General features: G+C 42.2%; 1 protein-coding gene across 2 annotated transcripts; it reads left to right on the top strand.

Annotated features, from left to right (window-relative positions):
• The first annotated feature begins 2,648 nt into the window (after nt 1-2,648).
• Nucleotides 2,649-17,715, top strand: LOC142473084 (keratin, type I cytoskeletal 19-like). 2 transcript variants are annotated; one of them, XM_075580245.1, is made up of 8 exons: nt 2,649-3,107; nt 3,196-3,278; nt 3,447-3,603; nt 3,995-4,156; nt 14,567-14,692; nt 15,075-15,295; nt 15,772-15,806; nt 16,988-17,715. In XM_075580245.1, exons 1-8 carry the CDS (start codon nt 2,694-2,696, stop codon nt 17,044-17,046), a joined length of 1,257 nt encoding a protein of 418 aa, XP_075436360.1. In that variant the 5' UTR covers nt 2,649-2,693; the 3' UTR covers nt 17,047-17,715. The 2 variants fall into 2 exon arrangements, with proteins under 2 accessions (XP_075436360.1, XP_075436359.1); XM_075580244.1 differs by lacking the exons at nt 2,649-3,107; nt 3,196-3,278; nt 3,447-3,603; nt 3,995-4,156 and adding exons at nt 12,717-13,173; nt 13,261-13,343; nt 13,515-13,671; nt 14,055-14,216 and having other exon boundaries at nt 16,988-17,711.
• The last annotated feature ends 1,454 nt before the right edge of the window (nt 17,716-19,169 follow it).

The raw sequence follows: 19,169 nt of genomic DNA, 5'->3' as shown, positions 1-19,169 counted from the left end.
TGGTAGGGCTAGCTGGCATCACAAAACTGGGAGGAAGCCCAGTATAGTGTAAATTGGATTATGTGCTAATTTCTAAGATCGCAGACATTAATATAATTTGCATGGGTACATTTGTATGGATTGTTTGTCTGTGATTTAATCAGCTGAGGTTCCTGCAAAGAATGGGGATTGAAACAATGGCTGGGAGTGTGGAGGTGTTACATACATTTGGTGAGTGAGAAAGAGTGAACAATCAGGGATGGGGAAAGGCTCTTAGCATTCCCTCTGGCTGTTGTGGTACCAACCTAATCCATGCTCTCACTGTCCAGCAGCCCATCCCATGTAACGGATAGCCACAGAGGGCTATATAAGGGGTGCTGCTGATCAGAGAATCAGCTCTACCTTCAGAGAGCATCTGAGAGACTGAGAGACACTCTAGGAGGGAGTGTGGAGATTCCCTCAGAGGACCATCTGAGAGACTGAGAGACACTCTAGGAGGGAGTGTGGAGATTCCCTCAGAGGACCATCTGAGAGACTGAGAGACACTCTGGGAAGGAGTATGGAGATTACCTCAAAGGACTATCTGAGAGACTGAGAGACACTCTGGGATTGAGTGTGGAGATTCCCTCAGAGGATTATCTGAGAGACAGAGAGACTGAGAGACATTCTGTAAAAGAGTTTGGATCTTTACAGTGACCAGCTGGAGATACATGTCAGGGGCTCTGCTGTGTGATCAGCCCTCTGATATCCTGGATGAGAAGCGGACAGGGCAAGCCTTCTTCAAGAAGCCCCTGCGACTAGCGAGGCTAGAGTCTACTCCCCAGGCCCCTAGTTGGTATTGTATCTTGTTTTGAACATCTTTTTTCTGTCTGCTGGTGTGCCAGAATAAACCCCATTTTATTCAACAACTTTGTCCTGTCTGGTGCTAGTGATCTCGTTGTAAAAGAACTGGTCTCCCGTGATAACATCACATGATATTCTCATTTTTAATAAAGTCCTTCAATGAAAGCTTACCCTGTGTGTCACCTCTCTCTGGCATCCACCAGTAATTATTCACAAATGTTTAGATTTCTTTGAGCATGACAGCATCATCTATGGTTACCGTTTATGACCTTCTACACACCACATATGTCACCTTGAGTGGGCCATGCGTGACAGGCCCACCCAATGAAATACTCTTTGAAGCCCCACACAGACACAGGAAAAGTCTTCACCTGTCATAAACCCAATATATTGTATTTTTAAACCCAAACCATACCTTCATTAACCCTTGAAGCACCAGAAGGATAAAAAAACATAATATTTCATGATATTATCATGAGGAGGTTATTGTGTGTGTGTGTGTGTGTGTGTGTGTGTGTGTGTGTGTGTGTGTGTGTGTGTGTGTGTGTGTGTGTGTGTGTGTGTGTGTGTGTGTGTGTGTGTGTGTGTGTGTGTGTGTGTAGTGTAGGTGGGGTGTAATTGTATTTGTGTGTGTGTGTGGGGATAATTGAAGTTTGTGGAGAGGGATATTGTATTTGTGGAGGGAGGGGGAATTTGTATTTGCGTGGGTGGGAATTGTGTTTATGGGGGGGGGTGATAATTGTATTAATCATATTGAGCTGAGACCTTCTGTGTTCCTATCTGATTATCAAGGGGACCGGTACAGCGCCGTGAGAAGTAGTAACTGTGGCTTCTGAACCGTGGAGATGATATACTGTAGTGTTCTACTGGTGGTTCCACAGGAATTTCACTGCACAGTGTGCTATACACACCATTGTTTCATCAGGGGCTTTTAACCCTTTGATTACTAGGATATAGTACACTTAGTACTGCTACATCACAGTTTACTCACCACAGTTTGCTGTCGGTACCATTTATGGAAGCCCCAACCTACATTTTCTTATATGGTTCACCATTTACCCCACGTTTGAGTCCCTACACAGTGGGTCTCATCATCCTATTTTGGTGCATAGATAGACGTGGGATACACTGATATCTGTCTATCCTATGTATTTTTCTAGATCAGTAGCACCTATCACAGTGCTCCCACTATGATCTTCGTGCGTCAATTCTAGTTTCAATACCCATTATTTTAATATTTGATATTGTAATTAAAATTGTTTTTAACATTATCACCAATCATTCATATCGGTGGTCGAGTGCCCATACTGAGTTTCTTTCTCGTTTAGTCTAAGAAAAGTAACTGTCAATATTTTCCAAAATACGTTTAACTAGTTTCCACAAAGCAAACTACTAAATCAGGATCCAAGTGGTATTTGGCTTTGTACCATGCATCCCCCGTCTCCCACCCACATTGTCATCAGAATCATCCGTTCTCCAGAAACACATTATTTCCAAACACATTAATATACATAGTGTGAATTAAATAATTAAGTGCTTTATGCCGGTGTTTATTCATAGCGCGTGTTTTACTTCTTTGATGTTGTCATGCACTTTTGTACCATTATGGGTGGGGTAAATATTCCCTTATGTTGTACAGCATTGTAACAAAATGGTAAACTGTTGTATCTCTTAGCCACCCAGATTGTCTTTGATTTCTGAAGAATCTTCAAAATTGTCTAGACTTGGAAAAAGTGTAATGTCGATATAATTCAGCAACCCCTCCCACCCATACGTTCTATAAAAGGAGACCTTTGGATAGGGAGCACTTACACTTCACTTGCTGATCAAGCTGCAGTGTCCTTCCATTTGGATCCAACTTTAGCATCACTATGAGCCACTGCAAACCCCATAAAGCCCATCATGGAGGCTCCCACATGTCCCATCATGGAGGATCTCATCATGGAGGATACGGAGGTAAAGGAATTTCCAGCTCCAAACACTCTTCTTTCGGTCATGGATGTGGCTATGGAAGTGTACATGGTGGCTCTAGTCATGGAAGCCACTTTAGCAGCTTTGGAGGTAACGGTGGTTCTAAGAATGATGGCCTGTTCGGCATCAATGAGAAGGAAACCATGCAGCTTCTGAATGAACGACTTTCATCTTACCTGGAGAGAGTGAACTCACTGGAGCAGGAAAATGCCCAGCTGGAGAGAAAGATCTGTGAGTGGTATGCAAACAATGCCCCCAGCTCATCCCCTGACTTCAGTCAGTACTACAGTGTTATTCAGGAGCTCCAGTGTCAGGTACATTCAAGTTCATTCTTTGGAAATGAAATCAATGTTGCACTGACTGAAAGACGAATATGAATTCACTGCCTGGTATGTTTTTTAGATCGCTGCAGCTACTGTGGAGAATGCAGGGATTGTTCTGCAGATAGACAATGCCCGACTGGCTATAGATGACTTCAGAAACAAGTAAGTGTGAGGAATATTATGGAGAAATAAGTGAAAGAAGGGATGAATAAGATCAGATAAGAGGAGTACATCTAAATCTCCACAAAGATGTACAAGGTACAAAAGTTTAATGGTTTGTGTTTCCTGGACTGTGTAGCCCTTAATGTCTTGTTCTTGCTGTCTCACAAGGTATGAGACAGAGGTCAGCTTGAGGAACAATGTTGAGGCCGATGCGAATGGTCTGCGCAGAGTCCTGGAAGGGCTGAACATGGAGAGGTGTGACCTGGAGATGCAAGTTCAAGGCCTCCAGGATGAACTGCAGCAAATGAGGAGTAACCATGAAGAGGTAATGTAATAGAATGGAACTCAAGATGATGGGGTTATGTTTGAAACCATTAATATTTCTGTATTTGTGCGGTGCAAGAATATTTTTTGCCAGCCTGATGTAAAAGAAAATGTCTCATCCTACATTTGAATCATATTTCTTGGATACTGGGGTTAGCCCAAATGTAGGCCTGGCGTTTTGAATTGGCAGATACAAATTCTAATACATCCTCATATATAGTAATCACTCCACAAATTATTCACTTAAAAAATACATTGACGTGCAACATGAAATTGAAGCTACTTCCAGCTACATAATAAAGAAATATTCTTCTCCGCAGCTTGATATATAGCCCCCATAATGGGACATTGCTGCTCCTCCTGATCCTCATCTTCATCTTGTGCCCTTGCAGGAGGTGAACTCTCTCCGCGCTCAGCTGGGCGCCAGAGTCAACGTGGAAGTGAACGCTGCTCCATCTGCGGATTTGAACGGAGCCTTGTCTGAGATCCGAGAGCAATATGAAAACATGATGGAGAGGAACATGAGGGAGGTTGAGAGCATGTTCCTTCAAAGGGTAAACACATCCCTTTCATTCTACTATTTCAACAGCTCATATCAGATAACGATGAATGTTCTCTAAAACCGTCACACTCATCATTCATCGTATGTCTTACAATCTAACGTGGTACCTGTGGCAGAATAAGATATGGTGACTTATCTACTGTATGTTTACTACACGAGTACAGGTATAAGAAGCAGAGTTGGAATCAGCAACTCTATGGAAACCCAACATTTACTATTAAGATTAAATAAAAGGTGTGGAATTTGTGTGGCCACATTTCTAAATATATAAGTCACCTAACTCACAGTGCAACTACTGTATGTCAGATATTATTCCATACGTCTCTTTTCTATTTGTATGTTCTTGCAGAGTGAGGAACTGAATCAGCAGGTGGCGTCCGGTTCTGAGCAGCTGGTGTCAGTGCAAAGTGAGGTCACCGAGTTGAAGCGCTGTGCGCAGAGCCTGGAGATTGAGCTTCAGAGCCAGCTGAGCATGGTATGTGTTAGCACTCATATTCCTCCATTATTGTGCGGTATCACTGTTTTGGTCTATGCAAAGAACACTGGATAACTACACACATTGGTTTGGAATAAGAAGCATATACAGTATTATTATGGCATACAGATATACACTGCATTATATAAAATCCCCTTGAAGCCTACATGTACTCTCAGTGGTATACACATATTTACTGCTTAACACACAGACTCTGCTACTCTCCATGAATCATATATATTTATCATCTACTATTTCCCTTTCTCCAACATTGCCTATACTGCTGTATTTAGTAATCAGTACGGGACTGTGCTACTGTGTTAAATAAGGATTTCCACCAATTGCACAATCTCTTATTGCCAGTATGTTCCTCTCTTGCAGAAATCAGCCCTGGAAGGCAGCTTGGCAGAGACACAGGCCGGTTATAGCTCCCAGCTCAGCCAGTTACAGGGCATGATCAACAACGTGGAAGGGCAGCTGGGCCAGATCCGATCTGATCTGGAGAACCAGAACTATGAGTACAGAGTTCTCATGGACCAGAAGACACATCTGGAGATGGAGATTGCCACATATAAACGCCTGCTGGATGGACAGGACATGCAGTATGTAACACAGTGTCCCATAGACCTTAATTATGGAATGAATTAGACATTTGAGGACTGTGCTTATTTCACCATGAAAGTGCATGGGTAAGTATATATATATATATATATATATATATATATATATATATATATATATATATATATATATAATGTGTTTTGTTAATAAATAACCACTCAATGGTATTAAATCACTCAGGAAAACTCATTAATATTAATAACAGTATGATTGCAATTGCTTAATTTTTCAAGCTCATGTGCTTAAAACCAACCGTGACTATATAACCTTGTGTTTTTCTATACAGCATTCCCCAGTGCCATTCCTCAGGAGGCAGCCATGGTAAGTGCAAAGAGATATTAGCTATAAAACCATCACAGAAATGTTCAAACCACTACATGAAACTCAAAACTGTTCTATATGAGATACTTCCAAACGGGACAAAAAGAGGGAAAAGAGAACATTGCAATAACAGTCGTATGTTAAAGTTGCCCAATGATTTATGTGAAACATATTCAGATGAGTTTTTTTTAATTCATAGACAAGATCAAAACATCTATTCTGCAAAATAATTCTCAACTGAATAAAAAGGAGTGCCAATGAAAGGAATTGAGCTAAAATATAAATATAAGAAACATTTATTAGACTGCACACAAAGTATGTATAAAGGGAAAAGCTGGTGGTGCAAAAGGGAACCGAGAGGACCCTGTTTCCTCCCAAATAATCTAAATGACACTAAAATGTTCCCAGCACACGAATAGAGAAGAAAAGAGTAAATGGATCAGCCAAAGGAAAATGTTAATGATACACGTATGATGCACACAATGGTTAACCAAGGACCGAAAAGAGCACTATGTACTAGGGAAGGGAAAAAGACAGGGAAGGGGGGGAGAGACATGGGGGGGGAGGGAGAGGAAACACGGGGGGGGGTTAAAAGTCCAGGGCAGGTGGGGCAACGTTTCGGGGTATGGAAACCCCTTCTTCATTCTCGTTCCCAGGAAGACCGTAGTTACCTGGTACTTCCCTCAACCCTGTGACTGAATCCCTGAGATGCACAGTAACAGACTATCACTGAATATCTGTGCTGAATGTGGTTGGGCTGTGAGACAAAAGACTAAATCTAGATGGTAATAAACAACTATGTTGAAGCTATGTGTGTAGCAGGGGAAATAGCTGGCAAAGGAGGGCTCTAAAGGGTTAATGACCCACGGATGCAAACCTATAGGAGAGATACATAATCAAAGCCATTGAAACACAAAAGGGAATAAACAACATCACTGGCCCCTCTGTCAGGAAAAAACACATACTTTGAGTCCAGCAAGTGCAGGGAGCCATGGGAGTGTCCTAAAGCGTGTAGACCTGTAGCCGCAAGTACCTCGTAGTGCAGTCAGTCCAGCACTGAAAGAGGAGCGGCGCCTACGTTCCTTAAGGCAGCATGGCCCAATGACCTTACTCCTAGCAGGGCAGGATCGCGTCTCCCATTGTTCAGACTGACAGCACCGCGAAGTGAAGTTCGCGTATGCGCACAAACGCAAAGTCAGAGCCGTCCGATCCAGGAGGCGAAGCTGACCATATACAGCGTCAGAGGAGATTTTGCAGCTGCAGGATGAGAGTAATTGCATTTATTTCAGTGCGTGAATATCTAGGTTGTACAATTATCAAAGGTAATTGCACCAGGACTGATCCACAGGGAACACTTTGTAAGGACTCCCAAGAATGATGCAGTATACTATATTTCCCACATGCTAGCACAAAGTACATTGTGATTTGAATGCAGTATGTCTTTCCTTTCCAGGATCTCACCATACTTCTGGGGGATAAATCAAGGTGTAAAACTACAGAGAAGAAACGACAATGGAGAACGGAATTCTTCGCCGAAATCTCCAGAAGTTATTGATTCATTAGTGTCTGTGTTTGAGAAGTCCAAGCTAACCTGTCTTTCTGATCCTTAGCATATGTTCTGTAGGAAAGTAGACCTGTAGGTGATACGGGGCACAGAGAATGGTTTGGGTTTTGAGCTCAGGTGTATCTCACCTTTTGGTCTGCAGTTTCCCAGCTTGTAAAGGTTTCAGCATTTCCTGTAATGATGCTCCTCGTGCTTTTTAAGGATTGCATTTAAATCTTGCAACATTGTGACTCCTTACAGATATAAGCAAACCAATACAGGAAATATGCTTAATATGAGTAGGGCCATTAGGATAAAGCCACAGAGAGAACGAGGTGAATAGTGACAATGTTACCCACTGGGGGATATATTCTTCCAAAATAAACACCAAGAATGGGTGTTGTTTACTATAACCATAGTCTTAATATATCACGTACTACTGATACATGCCACTGCTATTGGTTACAATGCAGATGGGCTGTGCCCACAAGCTATCACCTTTCCTATTTTGTGACGTGGTACATACAGTATTTCACCTGGCATGTAATGCATCTTTTTACTCATTCCTTCAATAAAACATTTGTTTGTCTCATTGCAAAATACTATACTGTCTAATGTGTTTATTGCTATGCTAACTGTCACATACGTACAGCACACCTGTGAGCACGTGACCTGCATACAGGACAAGGGTTAATACACAGCTCACAAGCTGTCTCACTTCTCACCTTTGCAAACGTCCGTCAAATGAACAATATCTCAACTCAATCCGTCCCAATATATCTGTCACGAAGAGCACACAAGTGAGCACGTGACTTAGATATGCAACCCAGGTTAATACACACAGTTACTCTTGCCAACTCATCTTTCTTCTTTGCAAAGGTGCCTTCAATGAGTTAATATTAACCCCTTAATCAATTGCAATCATATCTAATCGCTGCCACCACCCAAGAAATGCAAAAATATTTAATTAATAGATCTTCCAGGGTCTCAAGTCCCTGTTCATTATAGAAAAAACTATGCACTTAACATACACAAATCTGTTGTAGCAAAATGTGTCCGAAAATGTAAATACTCTCTCCAGAGCGTGCAAAAGTTCATTTAGAGTCCAAAGCATTACTTATTAATTGTTTTAATATATATAAATTTAAGTGCTTAGATTACAAAAAAAGGATTACAAGAACATACAATCACAGTAAATGCAGGGCAGTATTTTAAAATAAATAAAACATAAAATATAAATCCCTATACAGTACATTACCATATGTCATAGGTTTTCTCCCAGAGAGGTCACTGGCATACTAAGAATGAAAAATCACATGTTTGGTCCAAAACACACCTCTGTTGAAATCTGATATCCATGATCCCTTGCTAAGGTTTATGTACTATTGTTCCCCCGTTGAAACAACATAAGACCACCCCTGTCGTAAATCAGCTGCGAAATTGACAGTTTTATGACAGAGTAAAAAAAGGAACATGAAGCATATTGTTACGATGCGCAGAACATGCCCCCTGCGGCGTGTTCCTTCCTTACCTGTTTAATTTCTGATCGCCGCCCTCTAGCTGCGAGTCAAGATCCTGTGTCTTTAAGTTTTCTGAAGAAAGTGTCGCCAACTTGCTTTCTGGCAATTCCTGCCCTCTTCCTCCTGACAGGAAGTAAGCCTCACTCTGACTCACATTGCTATCAAGTCATTTGCTACCTACCCTGGTTCCTGCAAGTACTACCATCGCATGCTGTTCCTGCCTGGACCTCCTTGGGACCTTTACTTACCTCCTTTGGATTCCTGGAAGACTGGGACAGTCACTCATTCTACTTCTGAGGTTAGTTACCGTGCGGGTAGTGTAGGACCTGCTGATTAGGGTTTACCTTGACGTGGTAGCAGGCTTACAATACTTTGGCCAAAGCATTCAACTAAAGAACCCTTACTTTGAACTTAGTATTTGCTGCACTCTTCTGTCACTGGCACTATGCCTTTAAGGAGGCTGGATGTCCTCCAAGAAGCATTTCCATTGTGACCTTGTTCTCTGGACTCTACCTTACCCTGCTCCACAGCCACAGATAACCTGCTTCTCAACCACAGATACCCTGCTTCTCTCTAGTTCTCGTTATTAGTACCTGAGTATCCTGAGGCCTGCTGCTACTCTCCATGCAGAGGCCTGCGTTCCGATGTCTCCTGAGGCCTGCTGCTACTCTCCATGCAGAGGCCTGTGTTCCTGATTTCCTGTGGTCTGCAGCTACTCTCCATGCAGAGGCCTGTGTTCCTGTTTCCTGAGACCTGCTGCTACTCTCCACGCAGAGATCAGTACTGCTACTTTCCACACTAAGGCCTGTGTTCCTGAGTTCCTAAGGTCTGCTGCAACTCTCCACGCAGAGGCCTGTTCCAGACTCCTGTGCTGAAGCGTTGGCTTTTCCCCGCGTTGGTGCCTGAGAACACGCGCATCCCCGCTCTGCTGCCAGAGCATGCGCGCACATGCAGCTGGGCTAGTCGTGTTCCTGAGCTTGGCTCCGGACGCGTGGCGCATTCTTCTGCGCGCGGCGTAGTCACGTGACTACGTGCGCCGATCCCCAGCTGCACGGCAACTCACTCCCTTTCGTCTCTCCTGTGGATTCCCCACCTCGCTATCGGGTCCCTTCCCTTTCCCTCAGCTTTTGTGATGGAGCACAAGCGTAACACATATACAGTATGTACAGTAAAATAATTGCTATTTCTTCCCTAAAAAGCATGCAGAACACCAGATTTCTAAATGCTTATCCAAACTCAGGCAAGTGGAAGAGGTACAGTATACCTGTATATAAAAAAAAAACTCTTCAAATTAGTAGTGGAGAAAGCATTAAAATGGACGAGACAATTATCAGAAAAGCAATAAGGCAGATAAATTGCTGGCACAAAGTAAAGAAAAGTACAATCCGCGGCCTCTATTAAGTCTATTAAATTGGGAAATAGGGAGACATCATACGACGCAAAAATGATTGAGAAGGAGTTTATAGACTTCTGTGCCTCTTTATACAATCTCTGTTGTTATCACAAACAGGATAAGGAGGTAACATTGGAAGTATATCTGAACTCGTGTCTCCTACCGACCCTGAGTAAAAAGGGATAACATTGGATAACACAATTTGGAACAACATCAACATGTATAACATACAAAATAAATAACTCGAAATCTGAAGCGCTGGCCCTTGGGATTTATGGAGGAATGTTGAAGATGCTTAAACTTAATTTTCACGTTAGATGAAGAGAGTATCAGATTAGATACTTAGGAGTACACTTAAGACCCCACCATTCTGGGCTCTATAAGGCAAGTAATCCAGAGATATTCTCTGCGCTCAAACAAATATTGTCCTTCCTTTATTAAGGAAATATTATGCAGCAGCTCACCCGAGTCACCTGCCATTCTGGCCGAGGACCCGGGGGATGATTAAATGGGTGGAAATGTTAGCTTCAGAAATCGCGCTACAGACTATTGACTTACTCCTTTGGATTTCGAAAGGGAACACCCCAGAGGAAGCATATAATCACCCAATGATGGAGAAACATAGTATTCACCCCATGTCTAATCCCAGGTAGAATTAACGCCTGGATATCTAACAATATATTGAGGATAAAAGATGTTGTGTTTTAGAACTTTTGAGGAACTACAAGAAAAATATAGCATACCGCATACTGAGTTGTTCAAGCACAATCAAATCAGGCACGTCAATCTTTCCAAATTCAAACCGTTGAAGGACAAGCAACTTTACCTCTTGCAAAAGATTGTATACCCTGTGGGGTCATCAGAAAGGACTGATGTCTGTTTCATATATTATGGCTGCAGTGGGAAAAGGCCCTTCCACCTCCATCGCCCATATTTACAGACAAAGTGAGACATGTTTTGGAAATAGAAAAACTAACAATAATTTTAAATAAATCTATGTCTAAATGTATGAGGATATGTTTCCCATACATGACAGCTTTTACTAATGGCTGTCCCTCCAAGCAGGAATTAGCTGACCAGTGCTTCTTAAATAGCTCGCTCTGACGCCTATATCAGGGCAAATTATTGCTGGACACATATAACTGATAACTTTTTGAATCCTAGTTAAGATGTGGATGTATTGGAAATGGCGGTACCTGAGATAAGGATAATATATTGTATAATTACTAGTATATGTTGTTGGTCCCTCCCCCCTGTCATTCCCTTTTTAAGTTTTATACCCAAATAAATCTCGAAAAAAAAAAAATTACTTTGAAAAAAAGAAAAGATCCAATAGTATCCTAACCTTAATAATTATATATATACAGTAGCGGCAGCTTTTATTTGATGTACACTACCGACACGTTTAATCCGAGCAGGGCTAGTTCCGCAAGCCGGGGGATGCCCCGGCTTGCTAGCCCCACTCCCTCGGCGTGACGCGCGGTCACGCGTCATCGGGTGTCAGCGCCCCCTGCACGCGCGTCCAGGGCTCCCCGAGGGATCCCTGGTGTCCCGCGATGTGGGGGACGGCGGCAGGGGGTTCCGGGGGACCCGGCGGACCCGGCAGCGGGAGGGAGAGCGCCCCGATCGGAGGGCGCTCTTCCGCTGCTTCGGCGCGCGCCCGGCACCCTCCGGCGCGCGCCAGGTTACTGCTGCGGCCGAGAACGGGCAAATGCTCGAATAAACTCGGCCGCAGCAGTAATGACCGTGGCCGGATGCGTGTGGGAAGCGTGGAGACGCGGCGCGTTGCGGCGCACTGTGACGTCACAGTCACGTGCGCGCCCGGCTTCCCCGGCTTCCCCGGGCTTCCCCGACACCCCTGGAGATTAAAGTAAGGTAAGCGGGGGTGCGGGGAAGCAGAGGGGCAGAGCAGGAGCCGGGTTCGGGGTCGGGAAGGGGGGGTCAAATGCGCGCGAAGTGGAGGGGGGGTGCATGGGGGAAACGCGGCGGCGCGCGGTCTTGACTGGCGGCAGCCGGAGTAGATCCCGGCATGCCGCCGGCATTACATCAAATAAAAGCTGCCGCTACTGTAGAAGAGTACAATTAAAGCATGTTTAGTTATCACTTTGCTCTTCACCTTACGAGTTATGTTATATTATTTTCACATTGTAGTGCAATATATTTTGACTCACGATAAATTAAATCATTGAAAGAAAAGTAACTGTCGATATTTTCCAAAATAGGTTTAACTAGTTTCCACAAAGCAAACGACTAAATCCGGATCCAAGTGGTATTTGGCTTTGTACCATGCATCCCCCGTCTCCCACCCACGTTGTCATCAGAATCCTCCGTTCTCCAGTAACACATTACTTCCAAACACATTAATAAACTTAGTGTGAATTAAATAATTAAGTGCTTTATGCCGGTGTTTATTCATAGCGTGTGTCTTTGATGTAGACATGCACTTTTGTACCATTATGGGTGGGGTAAATTATCCCCTCTGTTGTGCATCATTGTAACAAAATGGTAAACTGTTGTGTCCCTTAGCCGCCCAGATTGTCTTTGATTTCTGAAGAATCTTCCAAATTGTCTAGACTTGGAAAAAGCGTAATGTTGATATAACTCAACAACCCCTCCCACCCATACTTTCTATAAAAGGAGACCGTTGGATAGGAAGCACTTATACTTCACTTGCTGATCAAGCTGCAGTGTCCTTCCATTTGGATCCACCTTTAGCATCACTATGAGCCACTGCAAACCCCATAAAGCCCATCATGGAGGCTCCCACATGTCCCATCATGGAGGATCCCATCATGGAGGATACGGAGGTAAAGGAATTTCAAGCTCCAAACACTCTTCTTTCGGTCATGGATGTGGCTATGGAAGTGTACATGGTGGCTCTAGTCATGGAAGCCACTTTAGCAGCTTTGGGGGTAACGGTGGTTCTAAGAATGATGGCCTGTTCGGCATCAATGAGAAGGAAACCATGCAGCTTCTGAATGAACGACTTTCATCTTACCTGGAGAGAGTGAACTCACTGGAGCAGGAAAATGCCCAGCTGGAGAGACAGATCTGTGAGTGGTATGCAAACAATGCCCCCAGCTCATCCCCTGACTTCAGTCAGTACTACAGTGTTATTCAGGAGCTCCAGTGTCAGGTACATTCAAGTTCATTCTTTGGATATTAAATCAATGTTGCACTGACTAAAAGACGAATATGAATTCACTGCCTGGTATGTTTTTAGATCGCTGCAGCCACTGTGGAGAATGCCGGGATTGTTCTGCAGATAGACAATGCCCGACTGGCTATAGATGACTTCAGAAACAAGTAAGTGTCAGGAATATTATGGAGAAATAAGTGAAAGAAGGAATGAATAAGAAGATCAGATAAGAGGAGTACATCTAAATCTCCACAAAGGTGTACAAGGTACACACGTTTAATGGTTTGTGTTTCCTGGACTGTGTAGCCCTTAATGTCTTGTTCTTGCTGTCTCACAAGGTATGAGACGGAGGTCAGTATGAGGAACAATGTTGAGGCGGATGCGAATGGTCTGCGCAGAGTCCTGGAAGGGCTGAACATGGAGAGGTGTGACCTGGAGATGCAAGTTCAAGGCCTCCAGGATGAACTGCAGCAAATGAGGAGTAACCATGAAGAGGTAATGTAATAGAATGGAACGCAAGAGGATGGGGTTAGGTATGAAACCATTAATATTTCTGTATTTGTGCAGGGCAAGAATAGTTTTTGCCAGCCTGATGTAAAAGAAAATGTCTCCTCCTACATTTGAAGCATATCTCTGTGATACTGGGGTTAACCCAAATGCAGGCCTGGCATTTTGAATTTTCAATTCTAATACATCCTCATATACAGTAATCACTCCCCAAATTGTGTACTTAAAAAACACATTGACGTGCAACATGGAATGAAGCTACTTCCACCAACATAATAAAGAAATATTCTTCTGTGCAGCTTGATATATAGCCCCCATAATGGGACATTGCTTCTCCTCCTGATCCTCATCTTCATCTTGTGCCCTTGCAGGAGGTGAACTCTCTCCGCGCTCAGCTGGGCGCCAGAGTCAACGTGGAAGTGAACGCTGCTCCATCTGCGGATTTGAACGGAGCCTTGTCTGAGATCCGAGAGCAATATGAAAACATGATGGAGAGGAACATGAGGGAGGTTGAGAGTATGTTCCTTCAAAGGGTAAACACATCACTTTCATTCTAATATTTCAACAGCTCATATCAGATAACGATGAATTTTCTCGAAAACCTTCAAAGTCAACGTTTTCATCGTATGTCTTACAATCTAACGTGGTACCGGAGGCAGAATAAGATATGGTGACTTATCTATGTTTACTACACGAGTACAGGTATAAGAAGCAGAGTTGATACTAACAACTCTATGGACCTCCCAAATGTACTATTAAGATTAAATAAAAGGTGTGGTATTTGTATGACAACATTTATAAATATGTCACCTAACTCACAGTGCAACTACTGTATGTCAGATATTATTCCTTAAGGTCTCTTTCTATTTCTATGTTCTTGCAGAGTGAGGAACTGAATCGTCAAGTGGCGTCCGGTTCTGAGCAGCTGGTGTCAGTCCAAAGTGAGGTCACCGAGTTGAAGCGCTGTGCGCAGAGCCTGGAGATTGAGCTTCAGAGCCAGCTGAGCATGGTATGTGTTAGCACTCCTATTCCTCCATTAGTGTGCGGTATCACTTTTTAGGTCTATGCAAAGAACACTGGATAACTACACACATTGGTTTGGAAGAAGAAGCATATACAGTATTATTATGGCATACAGATATACACTGCAATATATAAAATCCCCCTTGAAGCCTACATGTACTCTCAGTGGTATACACATATTTACTGCTTAACACACAGACTCTCCTACTCTCCATGAATCATACATATTTATCATGTACTATTTCCCTTTCTCCAGCATTGCCTATACTGCTGTATTTAGTAATCAGTACAGGACTGTGCTACTGTGTTAAATAAGGATTTCCACCAATTGCACAATCTCTTATTGCAGTATGTTCCTCTCTTTGCAGAAATCAGCCCTGGAAGGCAGCTTGGCAGAGACACAGGCCGGTTATAGCTCCCAGCTCAGCCAGTTACAGGGCATGATCAACAACGTGGAAGGGCAGCTGGGCCAGATCCGATCTGATCTGGAGAACCAGAACTATGAGTACAGGCTTCTCATGGACCAGAAGACACATCTGGAGATGGAGATTGCCACATACAAACGCCTGCTGGATGGACAGGACATGCAGTATGTAACACATTGTCCCATAGACCTTAATTATGGAGTGAATTAGACATTTGAGGACTGGGCTTATTTCACCATGAAAGTGCATTGGGTAGTGTATAGGAAAGGATATTCCAAACACACACAAACACACACGCACACACACACACATACATAATATACATACACATTCAGGGTTATAATGCATTCAAATATCAGTATCTATGTAATCCTGAGAGTATTAAATCATGAAATACGTTTTTAAAATTAGCTTGTTAGGTGCCTACTTCTTTAAACTAATATAATTAACACAAGCTTATTACTACAAAAGGATATATAGGTTTTGCTTTGCTTTTGGTAATAAATCACCACTCGAAGGTATTAAATCACTCAGGAAAACTCATTAATATTAATAACAGTATGATTGCAATTGCTTCATTTTTCCAGCTCATGTGCTAAAAACCAACCTTGACTATATAAACTTGCGTTTTTCTATACAGCATTCCCCAGTGCCATTCCTCAGGAGGCAGCCATGGTAAGTGCAAAGAGATATTAGCTATAAAACCATCACAGAAATGTTCAAATCACTATATGAAACTCAAAACTGTTCTATATGAGATACTTCCAAACGGGACAAAAAGAGGGAAAAGAGAACATTGCAATAACAGTCGTATGTGAAAGTTGCCCAATGATTTATGTGAAACATATTCAGATGAGCTTTTTTGCATTCATAGACAAGATAAAACATCAATTCTGTACATAAATCTCAACTTAATAAAAAGGATTGACAAGGAAAGGAATTGAGCTACAATATAAATATAGATGTGTAAAGGTAAGAAGAAATATGGAACTGCCATGAACAAAGAACCACATTTACCAAATAAAAAATCTCAATACTTTCAGATTGATCTTTTTTATTCTGCACCAGTATTACACTAGTTTTGTCCCATAGCTATTTTAATAAACAAACCTTTTAGTGTCTAAGGAAGATCTCTGATTAGCATAATTTCATGCTGAGCACATCCCTATAGTGTTAGAAGATAATTTAATTGGACTAAATATGTATTTACTTTCAGATTGTTCTTTTTTATTCTGCACCCGTATTACACTAGTTTTGTGAGTTATTTCTGCGTTGCATCATATGATGAACCAAACATACATAGCTGTACAGATGTGCAAAGTTTACGAATTGGTGTTTTTTTCGGCAAATCAGTCCGTGCCTTTATAACAGAGTAAAAATTCCCCCCGCATATCAATTAATGATGCTAACTCTCATCCATTCTGAAAAATAGGTTTTACTGGAAAGGAGAAGAGAAAATGCTTGGCCAATTACTTTAGCGAAACTGCAAACTGATAGTGAAAATGTGTGATTCTGAAAAACTTTTAGCTATTAAAAATTCAGCAAACTAGTTTACCAAAAATAGATTTTGGTCACAAAAATGTGAAAAAGTTTTCTGCTACAATGAGCACATTTTATATTTATCTCCAAGATATAGAAAAATCCCAGGCACACCAGAATTTAAGCAGGAGGAAAGTAATTGCATATATTTTGGTGTGTGAGCATTAGGTTGTGCAATTATCAAAGGTAATTGCACCAGGACTGATCCACAGGGAACACTTTGTAAGGACTCCCAAGAATGATGTAGTATACTATATTTCACACATGCTAACAGAAAGTACATTGTGATTTAAATGCAGTATATCTTTCTTTTCCAGAAGCCCAGAGCAATTTAGTTCATCGTAGCACAGAACATGGCCAGAAAGCCAGTTGTTAGACAAATCTGTTACTTCTGGGGGAGAAATCAAGGCGTAAAACTACAGAGAAGAAACGGAGAACGGAGAACGGAATTCTTTGCCAAACTCTTCAGAAGATAATGATTAATTAGTGTCTGTGTTTGAGAAGTCCAAGCTAACCTGTCTTTCTGATCCTTAGCATATGTTCTGTAGGAAAGTAGACCTGTAGGTGATATGGGGCACAGAGAATGGTTTGGGGTTTGGAGCTCAGGTGTATCTCACCTTTTGGTCTGCAGTTTCCCAGCTTGTAAAGGTTTCAGCATTTCCTGTAATGATGCTCCTCGTGCTTTTTAAGGATTGCATTTAAATCTTACAACATTGTGACTCCTTACAGATATAAGCAAACCAATACAGGAAATATGCTTAATATGAGTAGGGCCATTAGGATAAAGCCACAGAGAGAACGAGGTGAATAGTGACAATGTTACCCACTGGGGGATATATTCTTCCAAAATAAACACCAAGAATGGGTGTTGTTTACTATAACCGTAGTCTTAATATATCACGTACTACTGATACATGCCACTGCTATTGGTTACAATGCAGTTGGGCTGTGCCCACAAGCTATCACCTTTCCTATTTTCTGACATGGTATATACAGTATTTTCCATCGCATGTAATGCATCTTTTTACTCATTCCTTCAATAAAACTTGTGTTTGTCTCATTGCAAAATACTATACGGTCTAATGTGTTTCTTAGTGTTACTATAAACTAATTGCAACTATACACTAATTCCTATGAAAAACAACCCAATATCACAACCCATACAACATCTAAAAGAATTAGAGTAATTGTGCATCTGGCAGCCTTTAGCAAATGTAATGTTAGTGATTTTCTGAGACTATGCCCTGAGATGTAATCCCGGTTTAATAGAGTGATCCATGAGTCTCTAGGCAAAGTGATAGAAAATGTGCTCTCAATTATCTCAACGACCTCGGCCCAGAATGGTCAAAAAAGAAGTAAAATTCCCCAGTTCTGTAGAATAATCCCATAAAGTCCACAGCCCCGCCAACATTTGTCAGAGGCACCGGGGAAGAGGGTATGTAGTTTGGCTGGTGTGAAGTACCAACGAAGCATGACCTTGTAGGAATGTTCCACTCTTATCATAGAAGCTTCAGCATGTCCGTAAAGCCAGGGGCCCCTGTATCATAGTAATACCATCTATAAACTCTATCATAGCAGTATTATCAGATGAAACAGGCCATGGATGTCTGAACATAAGTACAGGGAGATAGACGCACTCGCATAGAATATTAGGGATCGGGTGTTAGTTTAGGTTAGAGGGCTGAGGACTAAACCTGGGTTACCATGAATATGAAGCTATTGCTAGCTCTATAAATCCAGAGAAAGTTACATGCTGGTGTATGGAATGAGGGCGGACCAAGTGCCAGAGTAGACGTGCTGCTAGTCTTGATAGTGGTTTTGCGAGTCACCGGGTAAGTTTATCTAAGGGAAAGAGTTAGACTGAGGTGATTAATATATAAATAATATAAATACAATACTTGGTAGAAGATTATCCCAAGGCTATGGAGCAATGCCATGGAAGGGGCCATGCAACCTCTTGAAGGTTTCGGATTGAAAACAAGATTTAGATCTTAAAAGGAGTCCAGGTAAAATGACTTTACCAGTAAATTCGAAATGACTCCACCTAGAGTTATAAATTGTACGTTTATAATTCTGTAACAATTGAATTACAATTTACCTTACGACCCTTTTCCATATGTTTGAAAATCTTCTTTGTCGTATCCTTCGGCATAGTCCACTGGGATAATCACACACAAAGCCAGAGATGGCATCAGAGAGACAGAGTACATGTTTTATGTTTAATGATTTATGTAAAATCAGCAATGAAGGGTGTCCCTTCAAACATGATGTAAACGTACTACTAAGAATTTATATATATATACATATTTGGCCAGGTCCCCCCTGGGTTCCCCTTCAGTCGCCTTACCTCCCGGCGTGTCTGTGTGTGGTAGCGGAGGCAGGGACAGGTGCCGACAGGGAGCGGGAGAGAGAGAGCTGCGGTCAGGGTGTCGCAATGTTGTTAGGCTTGCGCATGCGCAGAAGAGTGCGGCGCCCACTAGAGATGCACGCATGCGCAGT

The sequence above is a fragment of the Ascaphus truei genome, chromosome 23, assembly GCF_040206685.1.
Source record: "Ascaphus truei isolate aAscTru1 chromosome 23, aAscTru1.hap1, whole genome shotgun sequence".
NCBI classification, from domain to species: domain Eukaryota; kingdom Metazoa; phylum Chordata; class Amphibia; order Anura; family Ascaphidae; genus Ascaphus; species Ascaphus truei.
The sequence above is the reverse complement of the archived record's forward strand: the minus strand, read 5'-3'. Positions and strand labels throughout refer to the sequence as shown.